The 16,823-nt window shown below is 42.7% G+C and overlaps 1 protein-coding gene across 1 annotated transcript in view; it reads right to left on the reverse strand.

Moving 5' to 3' along the window:
• Positions 1-8,193: 8,193 nt before the first annotated feature.
• The window catches only part of LOC108793090, a 16,375-nt gene continuing 7,745 nt past the window's right edge, over positions 8,194-16,823 (reverse strand). Inside the window, exons 3-6 of the mRNA XM_018564033.1 lie at positions 13,247-13,358; positions 11,822-11,941; positions 9,694-9,772; positions 8,194-8,285 (exon numbers count right to left, since the gene is read on the reverse strand). Of these exons, the coding sequence (XP_018419535.1) occupies positions 8,194-8,285; positions 9,694-9,772; positions 11,822-11,941; positions 13,247-13,358 (403 nt within the window). The remainder of the gene's footprint in view (positions 8,286-9,693; positions 9,773-11,821; positions 11,942-13,246; positions 13,359-16,823) is intronic.

Below are 16,823 nucleotides of genomic sequence, written 5' to 3' on the forward strand. Positions count from 1 at the left end.
TTCTATAAATAAAGGCAGCTGGTTTAATTACGCTCCTCCATGTGTTCACGGTACTGTTACGCTCAGAAGTGTCTATACTTCCAGCAGCTACATTAACACTTTTCTCCCTTCGCTATCTACTTGGCAACTGTTGCTTGTTTTGAACGGTAACCTGAATGTAGGAGCCATCATATAAGGGCATCTTATAAAATACGCCGAGCCGTTCCTCTGCCTAGACCAACATTTCATATAATATTCGGCTTTTATTTTTAATCTCTAAATGTTTTGAATTTTTCAGCAATGTGTCGCTAACCTCTCATATGACAAAGGAAGTTATACCGACTCTGAGCGCGATAGTTCCCATTCTCTAACAGTAACGTACTTGTTGAACATTCTGTTTTTTATGGCAAACTCAACTTTTTTAAAAAAAATTAAATAAATAATTAAATAAATGCATACTTTTTTATAATAGAGAAAATGTGCATGTATTATTTGTTTGCATTGAAGCCAGTAAAGCATTGTAACTGCGACCAGTAGATACTTACGTTTAGTTTACTTTGTATTGAGATTGTAGTCCATCCCGGGACATGAGCTTGGAGCGGTGACTACTTTACAACACACACAGGTACCATGGGGAACAAAAGTAGCCCCCCTCCAGAAGGAAGGACAGTGTCAGCACCAATTCAGAGATGATTTGAGGATCTACAGCCGAGTGATACTCAAATAAGATACATTTTTGTTAAAGCGGACCTTTATACTCAAAAAATCTAATTCTACCAATGCATCCCTCTATGTATGATGATTAATAATAACACAGACATGTCAGGTGTAGAATGCTGTGATTATGAAATACTTACACTTGCAGGACATTCACTTCCTGCATTAAAAGGGCAAAATGACTTCAGTTTGGCAAAGCAATGCACACTGGGATTGCCTTGTCATCAGCAGAGCATTGCTGGGAAATCTCCTCTGTAATGTCATGAGGTCTCAGGGAAAGGCATTTTCTACCCCTGAGATGATGTGCATGGTCACATGTCCTAGTCACATGGGCCAGAGTTCTAGGAAGTAAAGAAGATTCATCTGCCCTTAGTAAAAATGGCCACTGTAAGAAGAACAGGGAGGAAAATAAGATATGGAAAGAATACAAAGCCGATAATTATCTAGACGTTTGTGTTTGTAGATCGTCATTACTAAACATTTCTAAAGATGCATTTGTTGTTATTTTAAAGATATGGGTAAAGTTCCTCTTGCATTTTTGAGGTTTAATTCCTGAGTTTAGTGTCACTTTAAATAAATGTAATAATACAATTATAAAGCTAACATTAGTTTATATTCTTTCCCTATTTTTTTTTTGTATGTTTCATTGTTGGTTTGGGCTTTTAGACAAAAGAACAGAGAACCCAAATAGCAGCTAGACAGAAACACAACCAAGTGCAAAATTACCTCTTTTTTTTTTTATTCAATTTTTTTCTCATCTCAACCTGAAATAACAACAAAATACATCAAATAGATTGCTTAAAAAACATTACCTAGTTTTGGAGTGTTTATTTTGTAATGTTTTTCTTTAATCACATATCAAGGTCAGAGATCATCATCATGCATGCATGCTAAAAATTAAAAGATCAATACATAAATAACCAAAAACATTTATATAGATGTTCAACTTTTGTTTTCCTTGTTTTTTTAATTTTTTGGGTGTAAGTTTTTGGGGGACCAATTGAGAAAAAACGAAGAATCTGAGAAAATCCAAATAGCAACTTCAAAAAATTTCAAAAGACAGTACATTTTTTTGGAGTTTGTTTGGATTGGAGTATTTGTGTGGCTTGCTGTAAATAAATAAACACGCATCTACTGGGACATTCATTTCACCTCTCTTCTTGTTAAAGACTGAAACAAGAAAGCCAATTGGGTGCTCTGCTGCCCAATGGACAGGTATGTATATATATACATTATATATATATAACATTATATATATAACATTAAGATTTATCTTACCTGTGATCTACCTGATGGGGTCATTCATTTTATGATATCGCCACCTAGTGCATGCCTTGAAAATTACAAGTTCCTATTGAAATACATCAATGAAATTTCCATTGAATCAGTGGGAGGCACTGGTTTATTGGCCCATATTCTCTGCAGGGAGAGTTCAGTGGGACTTTATTAGCAACAATATGTCAATGTCCTGCTGGCTCAAGTTTCCCTTTCAGCACAATTACAGGCAATGTGGGTGTGGAGCAGTGAAGGGCCAACACCAGGGACTGCACAGTGTGCAGTACTACGGTATGTAGGAGGATAATATCTAAATGTCACTGCCCATACAAAATATCATGTAGCTGGGTGCCAACTTCCCAACAGCACGCTTGTTACAATTCCACTTCAATGCTGGAGTGGGTATTATCATTTCTTTCTGAGGGGTTATTACAATATGTTGCTGCTGGTGGAAGTTATTTCTACTGTTCCGCTGTCTTGGGAGATCATTACATTTTTTTAAATGTTTTATTATATTCTGGTTTTTTTTTTACAATTGTTTTTTATTACAATTTTCTTACTGCCTAGGAGGGGTATAATATGGCTTATAGGATTTACTATTAACTCATCAGTGTGATTGGTGTTATAATGATTTATTGCTGGCTGGAGGGTGGGGGTTATTATAATGCTGCAGGATATACAATGCTGGCTTGGGTATGTATTAAAATGCTAAATAGTATTATTATATTGCTGGGGATATATTGTAATGGTAGCTTTGGCCAAACCGAAATTATTATTCTACTCTTGCATGGTACCAAAGGGGGCCCAGGATTTTAGTGACACCCCTGGTTCGGTGCTAACAAAGTGAGACTTGCTCCACATTTTTGATCAATTTCATTTTGTAAGGAAGGCATGGTAGTCAGGTAACCCTCTTAAAGAAGAACTCTGGGAATTTAAAAGCTGGACTCTGAGCACAACCAAAACTTTCAATTAAATCCTCAGTGGCCACAAAGGATATAAAAGTAGCAGTGACATTATCACACAGCCTGTGCAGAGAGCAAAGCTGTGGGAGTTGCCCAGCAGGCTCCACCCACTACAGACTGCATGCAGAAAACTACAAGAGGGGGCGGAGACAAGACCAGTCACCCTGCACAAGTAGAGAGAGCAGCAGTGACCGGTCTTTATTACAGTAAGCTCCAAGCACTGGATTGATGCACAGATCTGGACGAAATACACAAAGCTCACCAAGATTCAGGGAAGAATACACATGACTCTTGTATGAGGACAATATTTCCTTTTCCTGGAGTTCAGCTTTAACTTTTCCTCTACTAAAAAGGTCCCAGCCATGATTGTGTGAGAAAACAAAACACAGGAAGAATATGCAAACTCCATGCAGATAGTGTTCTTGCTGGGAACTGGACTCCTGTACTGCTATTTAAGTGTTACACAGTGCTTCATTCGTCCAAGTGCAAGTGCCTGAAATAAGAACTGTCTGTGTTGCATTATGGCAACCAATGAGATTCAGACTTTCATTCTCCGTCCCTCAGGGACATAACTAGAAATCACAGGGCCCCATAGCAAAATTTTGTATGGGGCCCCGTGATTGCTAGTTATGCCACTTGCAGAGCCCACCATAGACTCTCTATGGTGGGCTCTGCAAGGTCTCAGTTGGGCTGCACGCCTCTAACCCGCCGCCGGGCCCCTGCCTCCTCTTCCGTCCCTGGGCTCCGCCCCTTCTATCGATAGGCCCCGCCTCTTCTTACATCACTGGCCCCGCCTGCTCTTAAATCACTGACCAGTTATGTGAGAGGAGGCGGGGTTGCTGTTAGGCGGGCCCCGCCTCCTTCTTTACTGCAAACGCCGGTGTAACCGGCCTATTCTGCTGCATCTGCTGGCTGTCGCTGACACAGCTCCGCAGCGTCTGTGAGGGGGGAACGTTCTCCCTCACAGCTGCTGCTGAGCTATGTCAGTGACAGCCAGCACCCGAGGCGCCATAGCGACCCAGGCGGCCCACACGGCATCAGAGGGATGCCCTGGCCGGGCCGCCTGGGTCGCTATGGCGATTGTTACGCCACTGCCGTCCCTCATGTACTAGCACAGGTTTGAATTTGCTGCTCCATAGGAAGTTGCATCTCAGCCTCACCAAAGTTCTTTGCTTGAAGGACAACAACATGAATGCACGGCGGCGCACCATAGAACCGTATAAGGAACACGCACGTTTGTTGATCGTGGTGCAGATATCAGTGTATGTAGCAATTAGCGCTCATCCCATATGTGTTCTGAAGTAGGTGAAAAATCAACCCGTATCCAACCCTGCCTGACATAAGTGCGTTATGCAAGCAAACATAAGCTGCCATATGCATCACGTTTCTGGGAAATCATTTGTGAGCCTGTTAAGCAGCATCTGCAAATCTCATGTTAATCGTTTTACGCTTCCTCGACGAGGCTCAATGTGCAGGCTGGTGATAAACTGCGCTTCCAATGGAATGCTTTCACATCATGGGGAATATACATGTTAAATCGTCAACATCGGCTTCGTGTCGGTCACACAACGCCATGAAGGAAAGATAAACACATGATTCTGAACGCATCCGTTACAGAGACACTGGCGCTATTTTATAAAGCAAAAATCTCTGGCTGTAAAGAATAGAATTAAAGCTGAACTCCGGGGGAAAGTCCACACTTATCCCTGCAGTGGGGGGAAAAACAGATTAAAAAAAAAATGCAGCTGCCACATTAAGGGGTAAGCTGCAACATACAGTGGTACCTCGGTTTACGCTTCTGTTCGCAAACAATTCGGTTCTCGAACAAGAAGTTTGGCAAAATTTTGCTTCCGTTCGCCAACTCCGCATGGTGTGAAGAACACAACCGCAGCCATCTTCCCCGGTCTGACACGTGGCCGTTGCTTCCTCTAGTCGAGATCGCGGTCTGATGACAGTTTGATTCGGTTCACGACCAGTTCACTTCGCGCATCGTGGAACGAATTAAGTTTGTGAACCGAGGTACCACTTTATTTTTGCTTTTGGGGTTAGATATCCTTTGAACTGGCCATACGCCAGTACAATTTCGTTCAAATTTATTTTTGGAATGTTCCATTTTCTACTAGTTAATGGGGTCCTATGAGAAAGCGCGGGATGGAAAAGTTTTCTCGAAGGAATGAAATTCCAGCACTGAATGTGATTTTCGTTGGGGACTTTCCATTTGTTCCAACATCGAATGTTAAAATCAAATGAGATTTTAAATGACATTCGTCAAGTTTCCGATGACATTATCAAACGTTCTGATGAGATTATTTTATATGAATGCTAGTCCAAAAATCAACCAGTGTATGGCCAGCTTGAAAAGGAACTCCGGGCAGTAGAAGACTTAACCCTTGCAGTGGTGCTATCCCGGGTTAAGTGCTCGTTTTCGTCTAGGGTCTAAAATAACAAAAACATACTCACCTAAACCTCGGCTCCAACTGGCTGCTACACCGGTCCTCGCAGCCTTGTTCTGATGGCCTAAGAACCCATGAGTCATCATATCCAATACAGCCCATCACTGGAGTGGAGGGGGAGAGAGGCTGCAAGGACCGGTCTAGCAGCCAGCTAGATCTGAGGTTGGGGTGATTGAATCTTTGTTATTTGAGACCCTACATGAAAAGGAGCCTTAACCCCTGCAACGCAGAGGTTAGCCCAACCGCAAGGATTAAGATTTCTACTGTCGGGAGTTCATATTTAAAGGAGAACTATGGGGTTAGGGCTTTTCCCCATAGTTCTCCTAAGGGTAAAGGGAGGACACAAACTAGCGCCCTCCCGTTACCCAAAGCTCAGTATACCGCGAGTCTCAGCTACCGCGGTATACAGAGACGCCGCAGCAAGAACGGATCCCGACAATTATGTCTGGATCCACCCAGCTGCGTCTAGAGGCAGAGCCAGCTGTACCTGCTCCTTCCCCCGTCCGTTCCGCCAGTCAGCGCTGGAGGATCGGAGCGGGGAGGGGGGAATCCAGTCCCTCGCCTGTCACGGCTCTCTGCCGGCACAGGATCGAGAAGTGAGCGAGCGCCGCTATTGAGCTGACCTGTGACAGTCTCATTGTCACAGGTCGGTTCAGATTATGAGGCTGAGTGAAAATCACTCACCTCATAATTCTCCTTTAAGTCAAATGTGTTACTTCTGTATCTGTGATGTGCACAGTGATTCACGGAAAACAGTATACACTGTATACGTCTTATAATTTCCTGAGTGTTTGTTCCTGGAAAAAAGTTTTTTTGCTGTCTCCTCTGGAGTCTGCTATGAAGTCCCATAGAAGTGTCCACGATTATGCAGAACCTGGAATGTGTTCTCACTTTGCTGTGCGTCCTACTACTCTGCGTTAGCTACCACTGGCAGCAAGCAAGAGCCGCTACAAAGTAACAATTGGTGGAAACTGGAGCTTTCCATTAAGATGCTGCAACAGAAAATGAGCTTGTGCTCGGTGTAAGTGTATATGACAGTGAAAGAGCGCCCCCTGCTGGATTCACACACGCACATTCACACAATTTACAGGGGAACCAGAAACTTTATACTACTATGATCTGTTATGACACAGTTCCCATAGTTAATATGTAGACATGTAAGCTGTGGAAAAATTCGGTTCAGTTTGGTTTGGATATTTCGTTATTTTTCGTGATTCGGATCCGAAATTCAATTCGGTTTGGGTCTCGGATTCGGGTGAAATCCCAATTTTTGTTCGTTTCGGATGAGTTTATGAATATTTGTTGCGAATACGACAGAAAACCATCTACAGATATTATTACTAAATCTGAATCTGCTAGACCCGAATGGCAATCAGGATCCGAATTTCCGAATTGCATTCAAGAGCTCCCGGATGCCATTGGGGTCTGGGAGCCTCAGCTGTAGTAATATATGTATATGGCTCCCGGACCCGAATGGTATACGGGAGCTCCTGAATGCAGGAAACACCGGATCCTGAATGCCATTTGGGTCTGGGAGCCTCAGCTTTAGTATTCTATGTATATACTGTATATGGCTCCCATGTTGCCGTAACAAAAATTCATATTCAGACCTATTCAGATGCATTAAACCGAAAAACACATCTGATTGGCCAGAAAAGTCACATGTGCAATTCAGTTTTGTTTTTGAACAAAATGCGGACGGAATCCGAAATTCGGAACCAGAAATTCAGATTCGGACACATTCCGATGCATTGGGATTCTGAAATGTGGATGTGTCCGAATGTCGGAAAAGTCATCCGAATTTAGGCTCGGAATGAAACGAATCGCGCATGTCTAATAAGAAGTCCTGCTCCAACTACTGCTTGGCACACCAGATATAAAATATAGGGATTTTTCCATCTATGACACACATAACATTAAACAGGAACATGCGTTGCGAATCATTGTTTTTTTTTCGCACAAGTAAAAATGTTGCAATCTGCCCTATTTTATTGTTGCACCACTGACAGTTTATCAAGCGTAATTTGTAAATATGCACGGTACATTTCATTACATCTTTTTTTATTATTATTAAATATTATCTAAAGCCAAACTTTTTCTTTTCTTTTTACGAAGGTTTGGCTACTATAAGAACTGGTTGGAACTCCTGTCAGCTTTATAATGATGTCTAGGTCCCCTTTGGGTACATTTCCCTTCATTTATTGTCCCTAAAACACAGCAGGATATAAGGGGAAATCAGCTCTAAGGCAGTTGTCATTGGAAGTTTCCTAAATGTTTGGCCCTTGCTGTCCATAAATGATATTGGAAGTCAGACGGTGACAGCCCATCAGACTCTACCAATACCTGAAATATTGACTTTTTGGTTGGACTGACACCCAAATTCTTTATATTTCCTAACAATGTGACCTCAGAATACCTATTATGATTGTTGGGATCACACAAAAATCGATGAACGCAGCTGAATAGAGATTTCCAGTTTTTAAAGTGGCCCTGTCACTAAACCAAAACTCCCCAGAAAAGCTTTACATGTCAAAGAAGAGTGTAGATACTTTCCTGTCCTGTCACCCGGGCCGCTGAACACCGGTCCTATAAAGAGGAATTGTTCCCCGAAGCCTGCTGGGAAGTATCGATCTCCTGTGTCTCCTGGAGTATGTATATATATATATATGTATTTGTTTATATAACCTACCCATATCCAGAGTGCCAGAAGAAACTACTTTGCCCTATTATATCTATGGCCTTGTACAGTGCGAAGGGAGGTGACAGCAGTATATTAATGAATATTAATGAATGATCATATGATAGCTTTAGTATATAGTACAATTGGCAGTTGAATATTGGGTACATTTGAAGTCGTTAGTGGATTCGGTGAATCCCGGAGCTGAGACCAATTCGGAACCTAAGACAAAAACAGAATGTTAGGAAACGTCCTTCTGCTAACCATACAAACTCATTCTCTTCTCTTTACATCAGAAGATACAGGATATAAGTATGAGGGCTCGTTTAAACCAACCCGTGTGCTCATCAAACTGTCCCGTGCCCGGAACGCAAGGGATCACATACACAAAGTCTCCTTGCGTTCTGGAGCAGGAGGGGGTGGGACAGTTTAATTGGCATCACAGGATTTCGTGGTAATAAACATTGCTCGACCCTATTAAAAAAAAAGAAAAAAAAAAAAAAAGGTTGCATTTCACTTGAAGTAGAATTGAAGCCAAAACCTATTTTTTGTTTTGGATAGAATTTTGGAGGGGGTTTATTTTGCCATTTTGTCTCATTAGGGATATTTCCCTTCACTTCCTGTTCAATATCCACAACAGGAAGTGAGAGAAAATCTATCCAAAGACAGGGAAATCCCTGGTGGGCCGCAATATCAGCAGAACTAGTGTCCCTATTGGAAGATTCCCATCTATTCCTGTTCTCATGAACAAGAAAAAACGTGGAATGCATGTCACCACATTTGCGACATGTATACTTTTCCGCTTTTGGTGTGCATTCAGGGACCCAAAGGGGATCAATGGGATTCCCTCTATGCCTTGGTGTGAACGGGGCTGAACTGTTAAGTGGAGATTTGCTATCTTATGGACAACATCTAGAAATGTTAAATGTGCCTAAGCAGTACCCAGAAAAATCTACCTTTTGTCTTAATTTCTCCAGAAAAATATCAGTGCACTTCCTGTGCCTTGAGCCTCATAGCTGTATATCTGCAGTGTGAGATCTAAGGCACTGCTGCCTATGACTGCCAATCTCGCCAGATCTGGAGTGAGATTTGGTGATGTCTGTACTGTGCTGCTCACTGTTCTACTTGCTGGAGAGGAAGCTATAGCTGAGAACCTGCAGTGCAAGGATCTCCTTGCTTCTGCTTTATCCATTCTGTAAATCTGTGCTTTCCCCATCCCTTCTGATGCTTTTTGATCGTACACCTACTCAGTCATGAGATCACTAGTCATCAGAGGGGGCACTTTGATATGAGGAAGCAAAGCAATGCCTCTACCAAGATGGTCACATACACACAGCATGAGACAAGTCATGTTAAGTCATTTCTTCCACAGTACAGATCATCTTAAACAGGCCAGTGAATGGAAAATGTAATGGTACATCATTTTGGTTTGGGTTTTGATTTGCTATGACTGACTTCACTGAAAATTCACTTTGATGGCTTCAACTTTGAGGTTTGATAAATGACCCCCAAAACCCATAAATAAAATGAAGCAATATTTCATCAGTGATAGATGGAGCACATGTTACTGTCTTTGAACTAGCTTGATAAATATGGCCTCACATTTCTCAAGGTATCGCAAGAATCTTACCCTCAGCCAGGTTGTGGAGATTACAATAGTTGATGCCTTTGTCCTGCACAATATACCATGGCTCAGATACAGAAAATGCCTGCAAAATTACACATTTCATCATTGGTATTTCCTTTATACTTATACATTGGTATATCCTTTATATTTCTATACTTTGAAACAACGATCATTAAAGTCTATGTATGTCTAAGTCTATAGAAGTCTATGTAATTTATAGAACCATACTCTATTCCCCATAGAGCCCAATGTCGTTGTAGGGTCATGTTTCCTTGTTGTTGTGGGTAGGGATAAATGTACAGACTGGCACAGTGGGCACATGGCTATAAGTGACAGAGGCCAAAACTAAGTTTTTCTTTGTGCAATTATTGGCCACATATTGTTTCCAATTATCAGTACGAGTTGTTGGTACCATGCATAGGCCAATTATTTCATCTTCATACATAGACCTCGAATACAGAGTTGCGTTATTACCTGGGCACAAGAGAATCACATGTTCGCAACAGAAAACCCTACACCTCCACTCATTACTTTCCATAGCAGAATAGGATGAAGATTGTTATTGGCCAGACAGCACACTTGTCTTATTTGCTGGTTCTTCCTTTTCTTTGCTCCCATGTCACTGTGTCGTCGTCCCCCCTTCCTGTTTAATTGTGTCTGAGACATTTCATCCCCATCCCTCCCCTCTCCCATGTCTGCAGCATCTTACTCTCCACTCCTCTGTGTCAGTGTGTCTGCAGCAACTGAACTCCCCTCAATGGGTCTCTATCATCTCTCCCATCCCCTGTGTTACTTTATCTGCAGCATCTCTCCCTTCCTAGTGTTACTTTGTCTGCACCATCTCTCCCTCCCCTCCCCTCCCCTGTGTTACTTTGTCTGCACCATCTCTCCCTCCCCTCCCCTGTGTTACTTTGTCTGCACCATCTCTCCCTCCCCTCCATTGTGTTACTTTGTCTGCAACATCTCTCCCTCCCCTCTCCTCCCCTCCCCTGTGTTACTTTGTCTGCAACATCTCTCCCTTCCCTTCCTTCTGTTACTGTATCCACAGCATCTCTCCCTTCCCTCCCCTCCCATCCCCTGTGTTACTTTGTCTGCAGCATCTCTCCCTTCCCTTCTTTGTGTTACTGTATTCGCAGCATCCCCCCCATGGTTCCTGTGTGTGTTGTAAAGTAGCCAATTTACACACCCTTTTTGGGTGAGTAGAAGCAAATTCTACTCTGCCAATATTGATACATGATTAACTATTTTCTGATGCTGAAAGTATATTTAATATAATAAGTGTTGTGGCAATTGAGTCATTATTTATGTTAGATTAGCCACCCTCGGTCCCCAGAGGAATCATACCAGCGAAACGCGTCACGACAAGGGCCTACGAATGCAAGCCACTGAGAATTAACATTGTGACGGATCAAAAAGAAAAATCAAGATGTTAAATGAACAATAATACAAATGGCTTTCATATTGGTACAAGTCTGTAATGGGGCTGCGTTAGATGTCAGGCTATGTAGAAGGGTGTTTACACTAATGTGCTTTTCATTTTTTGTAAACAATTTTTATCATGATCTTGTGTCATTCAACAAAATAAAATATGTTTTTATCATAACTTATGCAATGGTGGCGCGCCTCTTTAAACCCCATAATTCTTGGTTTGTGTAATGTTATAAAGTAGCCAGCACTCCAAGCTCGCTCCTGTGATGGACTACAATCTCATGTTTAATTTACTAATTTGTATTGAGATTGTAGTCCATCAAGGAAGTGAGCTTGGAGCGGTGACTTCATTACAACACACACAGGGACCATGGGGAACAAAAGTAGCCACCCTCCAGAAGGAAGGACAGTGTCAGCACCAATTCAGAGATGATTTGAGGATCTACAGCCGAGTGATACACAAATAAGACACATTTTTGTTAATAGTTAGGGGACTTGATTGTATTTTTAAGATTAAACTCCTGAGTTTTGTGTCACTTTAGGTGCAGTTTTGAGGTTACAGAAGGTGCTGCTCAGTGTCACCCTTTCAAAATATACCAAAACCTTTGTAATTGAAAAAAAACATCAGTGTCTTCTTTCCCTGACAGTATTTTTATATCATTTTCTTTTCTCTGAGACAAACTGTAGACTTTAGGTTACTTACCGACACCTGGCAGGAATGCATTACCCCAACTGGCCTCAACTTGAACGTCAGGTCATCCACATAATTGTGCATCAAGTTCCTGTGCTTTGCCACAATATAATGTTCATTGGCTGACTGGAGCTAAAAAAACAAATAAAATACCTTCATGAGAAAATAATGTTGAAATGTTGTACACTGGATCTAAGTTATCAAAGTATCCTTAAATTGGAGTTTATTCTGCTTATATTTTGCCTTCCTTGGTTTCTCCTATCAACATGCGCATGGAGTTTTTAAATACATTTTCCCATTTTCAATACATACCTTATTTTAGACCCAGCTACAGCATCACTGGGTCTCTGTGCGTCGCAATGTTGTAGATCATGGCTGATGGGAGGCAGGGTGCTGTACATAGGTTGAAAACATCAGAGCACCCTGCCTCTGTACTCAGCTCTGATGCAAGCAGTGCAGTGCAGTGGGCTGGCTCTTGGGAGGAGCTATGCAAATATTAAAATGCCTCGAAAAGTGGATATTAGTCTCGAGGAGTGGGGGGTCCTAGACAGGCGGCATTTGCATGCAGATCGCCTCAGGTAACGCCTATATGTGATGCTGAATGAAGAGGGCAGGTCAGGGACAGTCAGGCTGGGGAGAAATGAGCTACATGATGCTGGACATCCTCCAGCCAGCAGGCAGATTCCATCAGCTGCAGCTTGTAATGCACATTGCGGGGGGCTCACAGTGTGCAGCGAAATCAGAGTAAGCTATTTTAATACCGAAGAGGAGCTGGTACAACTGTGCAAGACGGAAGATAAGGCTGGAGTTCAACTTTAAAGAAAACCTGTCCCAAAATTCATGCATTGGGTAATCGAGCTCCTTATTCATGAGCATGCATTGAATAATTACATAAGCAGGGGTTAAATTTAGTAAAAACCAGAATATCAAATAAATCGGCAACTGCAACAGTAAAGCTTATACAATGCATTCAATTTATATCCAGTCCTTAAAAGGAGATTGTACAGCAGTGATGTGCCGTGCCTTCTGTGCTGGGTGAGGCATCCCCCAGCCAGCTGAAGCTCCGCCCCTGTCCCACCGAAGCTCTGCCCCATCCCGCCAAAGCCCCGCCCCAAGCTCGGTAACCAAGCTGTGTGGGAGGGAGGAGCCTCCCTGTCCCTCACTTGCTCGTCACTGGTGAGGCATCGAGATCGATGTCCTCACTGGGTTTTTTTTCTATTTTTTGATTGAACAGCTTGGACTTGAAGCTGACACCTTTTTTCTTCATAATACTACGTGAGGCTCAGCCATACCTGTCTCCCCTGACCGCACGTCCCTGTTGTACAGTATAATCAGATCGTAATGTGTGTGGGCAGCTTTGTGTGATGGCACATGTGGGAACTAAGATAAAATCATGTGACTAACATCAGCCATTTTTTTAGGTAGACGACAGCTTACCTCATACAAGCACCTTTCTCCACCTTCTTTTATACAGTTGTCCACCGATGTCCAAAGCTTTATTTGGGTCACCAAACTTGTGTACACATTGAAACAAGGGATTCCAAAATTCCTGCGCAATGACATTTAAAAGATATATTTTCAATAGGAAAGAATTCCTAAAGAACCAGCCGACCAAAATGTGATATTTCAGTTCTTAGTACATACTGGAGAATTAAACCATATGATGTTTCTTCTGTCTCTCCAGAACCCTATTGGTGGGATCTCAGAACCAGGTTCCCAGGTCTGCACACCTCATGTGGCCATTATGAGGAGCTCCCACTTTCCCTGTCGGATTTTAATGTATTTTATATTATGGAGGATCTTACAGGAGGAGCTATACACAGAAAGGGAGAGGTGAAACTCTACAACTCCCAGGAGGACAGGAAGTCAGCAAGTAAGGCCAAAATATATTGACGTTGTCAAGACATATAAGAAGACAAAGGGTTGAAGACCCTTTTGGGTAGAATATATCTTCATGAAGTGGTGGATCTTATCATTTGTAAACAGCAATGAGTATCATGGTGATCCTCATTGCTGTTTACTCTGTATACGCACGGCGCCATCCATGGACTTCACTACAACCACCACCATTACTTCTGTTCTTTATTGCTACATGGTGTGCAGAGGACGTCTTTGATTATTGGTTTTATAAGTAGGATATGAGAGCACGCGTATGAACTATCGTTCCTTTATTCATGTATAGTCATACATTCCACATATGTGCAGTCTTCACAAGTCGTGGCAGAGTGGGGAGACTGGCTTAGTGGGCAAGGCCACCAAGTTATAAAGACAGAGCACACTTGCAAATATTTGCACTCAAAGGCATAATTCAGCCACAGTAGCCTTGGGCTGGAGTTACTCAATAGTCCTGATATGAAGCCTCATATGATGCTTTGGTCACTTCTTTGTCTCTATAGCAGCTCTGTATGGTAAAAGGACAAGTTGGATGGCCCAGCATCTTCATACATGATTTTGATGAAGATCCACAAGACATTTTGCATGTTTGCAAGAGGCAGCATTGCAGGGATCCCAACCTGAAAAAAGCAATTTCAGGGAGGTGCCCTTCTCATTTCAGGGAAGTGACGTCTACCATATCTCTCACCCCCCCCTCCCCCGTGCCCGAAATGATGGCAGATAGACGGGAAGCAATAGATTCTTTGCTATCTGCTGGTTTTTTTTTAGTATTCTGATAGCTGCTGCCGTCAGAATATTTAAAAAAAAACAGCATTGGAATGCATAGCTGGATTGCTATTGGCTATTTCAATTTGCAATATCCAATGGCAACCTGGCTATTGCAACCGCCCTCTTTTGTTGTCAATCACTAGAAGAAGACCTGATGGAGAACTTCAGGTCCCACTCTGCTGGTTGACAGCAACAGTGGGTGGGTGCAATAGCTAGTCTGCTATTGGCTATTGCAAAGTGAAATAGCCAATAGCAATCTAGCTATGCATTCCTATGCTGGGTTTTGGGTTTTTTTTGTTCTCTGACTGACGTCGACCGATGTCAGAAAAAAAAAGAAAGGAAACAGAGCAGGGAAAGGTTTATTCTGCTTTCCGGGAGAAAATGTTTCTCTCACGGGTGTCTGGGAGCTGCTATCTAATAGCGGGAGATTCCCAGGGGGTCCGGGAGAGTTGGGATGCCTGGCATTGTAATGTGGCTTCTCTAGGACATCAAAGAGTGGAATGAGGCGCCAGCTCAGGATTCTGTTGATCTTGTGACATCACAGCCCTATGCTGTTTAAATATAACATAGTAACATAGTAGGGGAGGTTAAATAAAGACCAAGGTCCATCCACTTCAACGTGTGTGTGTGTGTGTGTGTGTGTTTGTGTGTGTGTGTGTGTGTGTGTGTTTGTGTGTGTGTGTGCATACTTCAGAAAGAAAAGAAGGAAAGGAAAGTTGTAGTCACATATCTCAGGTAAGAGTTCCAGTTAATTTTTTCAGTAATAACCATTCAACCACATAGGCACTGCAGTTGGATCACTGCATGAAGTGTACCATCAGCCTTTCTCAACCATTATACACCAAAGTAACTCCTAAAATAATTCTCATGTCTCAGGAAGCCCCTGCTAAAAGTGAATATATCTACAGCTTATGGAACATAAGTGCGATCAGTAAGTAATAGATATAAAAATATATAAAATAATGAATAATGTAGAGTATTTAATGAATGTTACCCACAGAGTAGATTATTTTTAACACCCCCCTTAACTATACGACAAAATAGTTTCAGTAATAATCACCAAATGAAGATAATAATCATGGTCAGAACAGAAAAAAACATATTGATAGTTGTAATGGACCTTTACATTGGTGGTCAGTGAAGAAGTGGCACATTACATTGGTGGTCAGTGAAGAAGTGGCACATTACATTGGTGGTCAGTGAAGAAGTGGCACATTACATTGGTGGTCAGTGAAGAAGTGGCACATTACATTGGTGGTCAGTGGAGAAGTGGCACATTACATTGGTGGTCAGTGAAGAAGTGACACCTTACATTGGTGGTCAGTGAAGAAGTGGCATATTACATTGGTGGTCAGTGAAGAAGTCGCACATTACATTGGTGGTTTAGAAAAAGAGTGATCCCTTATTTTTTTGTGGTCGTTGAAGTGCTCCCTTACAATGTCGGTCAGTGGACAAGGGCTACACTGAAGGGTGACACTACACTGGCTGCCCTTAAATTGGTAGTGCCCCATTACATTGGAGATCTGTTTAGAAGAGCCCCTAACTTTGCTGGCCTATGTAATGCCCCCTTACATTGGTGGTCATTGTAGTGCCCACTTACATTGGTGGTCAGTGTGGAAGGGCAAACTTACACTGGCAGTTAGTGGGTAAACTGCCCCTTAGATTGGTGGTCAGTGGGGGATATACCTCCTTACATTGGTGGATACTAAATTCACCTTTACATTAATTGTTATGCAGGAGATCGAATTGCCACCGCCCCACTGCTCAAGAAACCACTTGCAACCCCTAGAGCAGGGGTTCTCAACCTTTCTAGGGCCGGGGCCCCTTGGTAACATTTGGCAAGTTGCGGTGACCCCCAACCATAAAGATTTAGGGATGCACCAATACTAGTATCTGTGTGGGCTCTCGGGAGGCTATGCGGGCTCTCAGGTGGCTAGTGGGACTCTCTGGTGGCATCCAGTGCAGCCTCTGTGGTACCCAGTGCAGCCTCTGTGGTGATCAAGCACTCACCAGCCCTCACTCCCGCCTGATCCCCTCTCTCTGATCCTCTCCGGAACTGACACTGCTGCGCTAGGAGGCGGCTGAGGAGCCTCTTACCTAGAGCAGCACAAGGCGCATGGGGACCCCCTCAACTGTGTGTTGCGACCCACTTTTGGGTCGCGACCCACAGGTTGAGAACCACTGTCCTAGAGGAACCGTAGAGTTACATGGAGTCCTCAGTGAGAAGGGCCGTTCTGCATCACGAATAATGGCGATTTTTTTCAGACATCTGTGAACATAGAAAAGCAGAGCTGAGAGTAAAGAGTCTGGATTTTGCATACTGTACTTAAAGTAATGATGAAAGAATGATTAA

Source organism: Nanorana parkeri, unplaced genomic scaffold, assembly GCF_000935625.1.
Source record: "Nanorana parkeri isolate BGI_ZX_2015 unplaced genomic scaffold, ASM93562v1 scaffold23, whole genome shotgun sequence".
NCBI lineage: Eukaryota > Metazoa > Chordata > Amphibia > Anura > Dicroglossidae > Nanorana > Nanorana parkeri.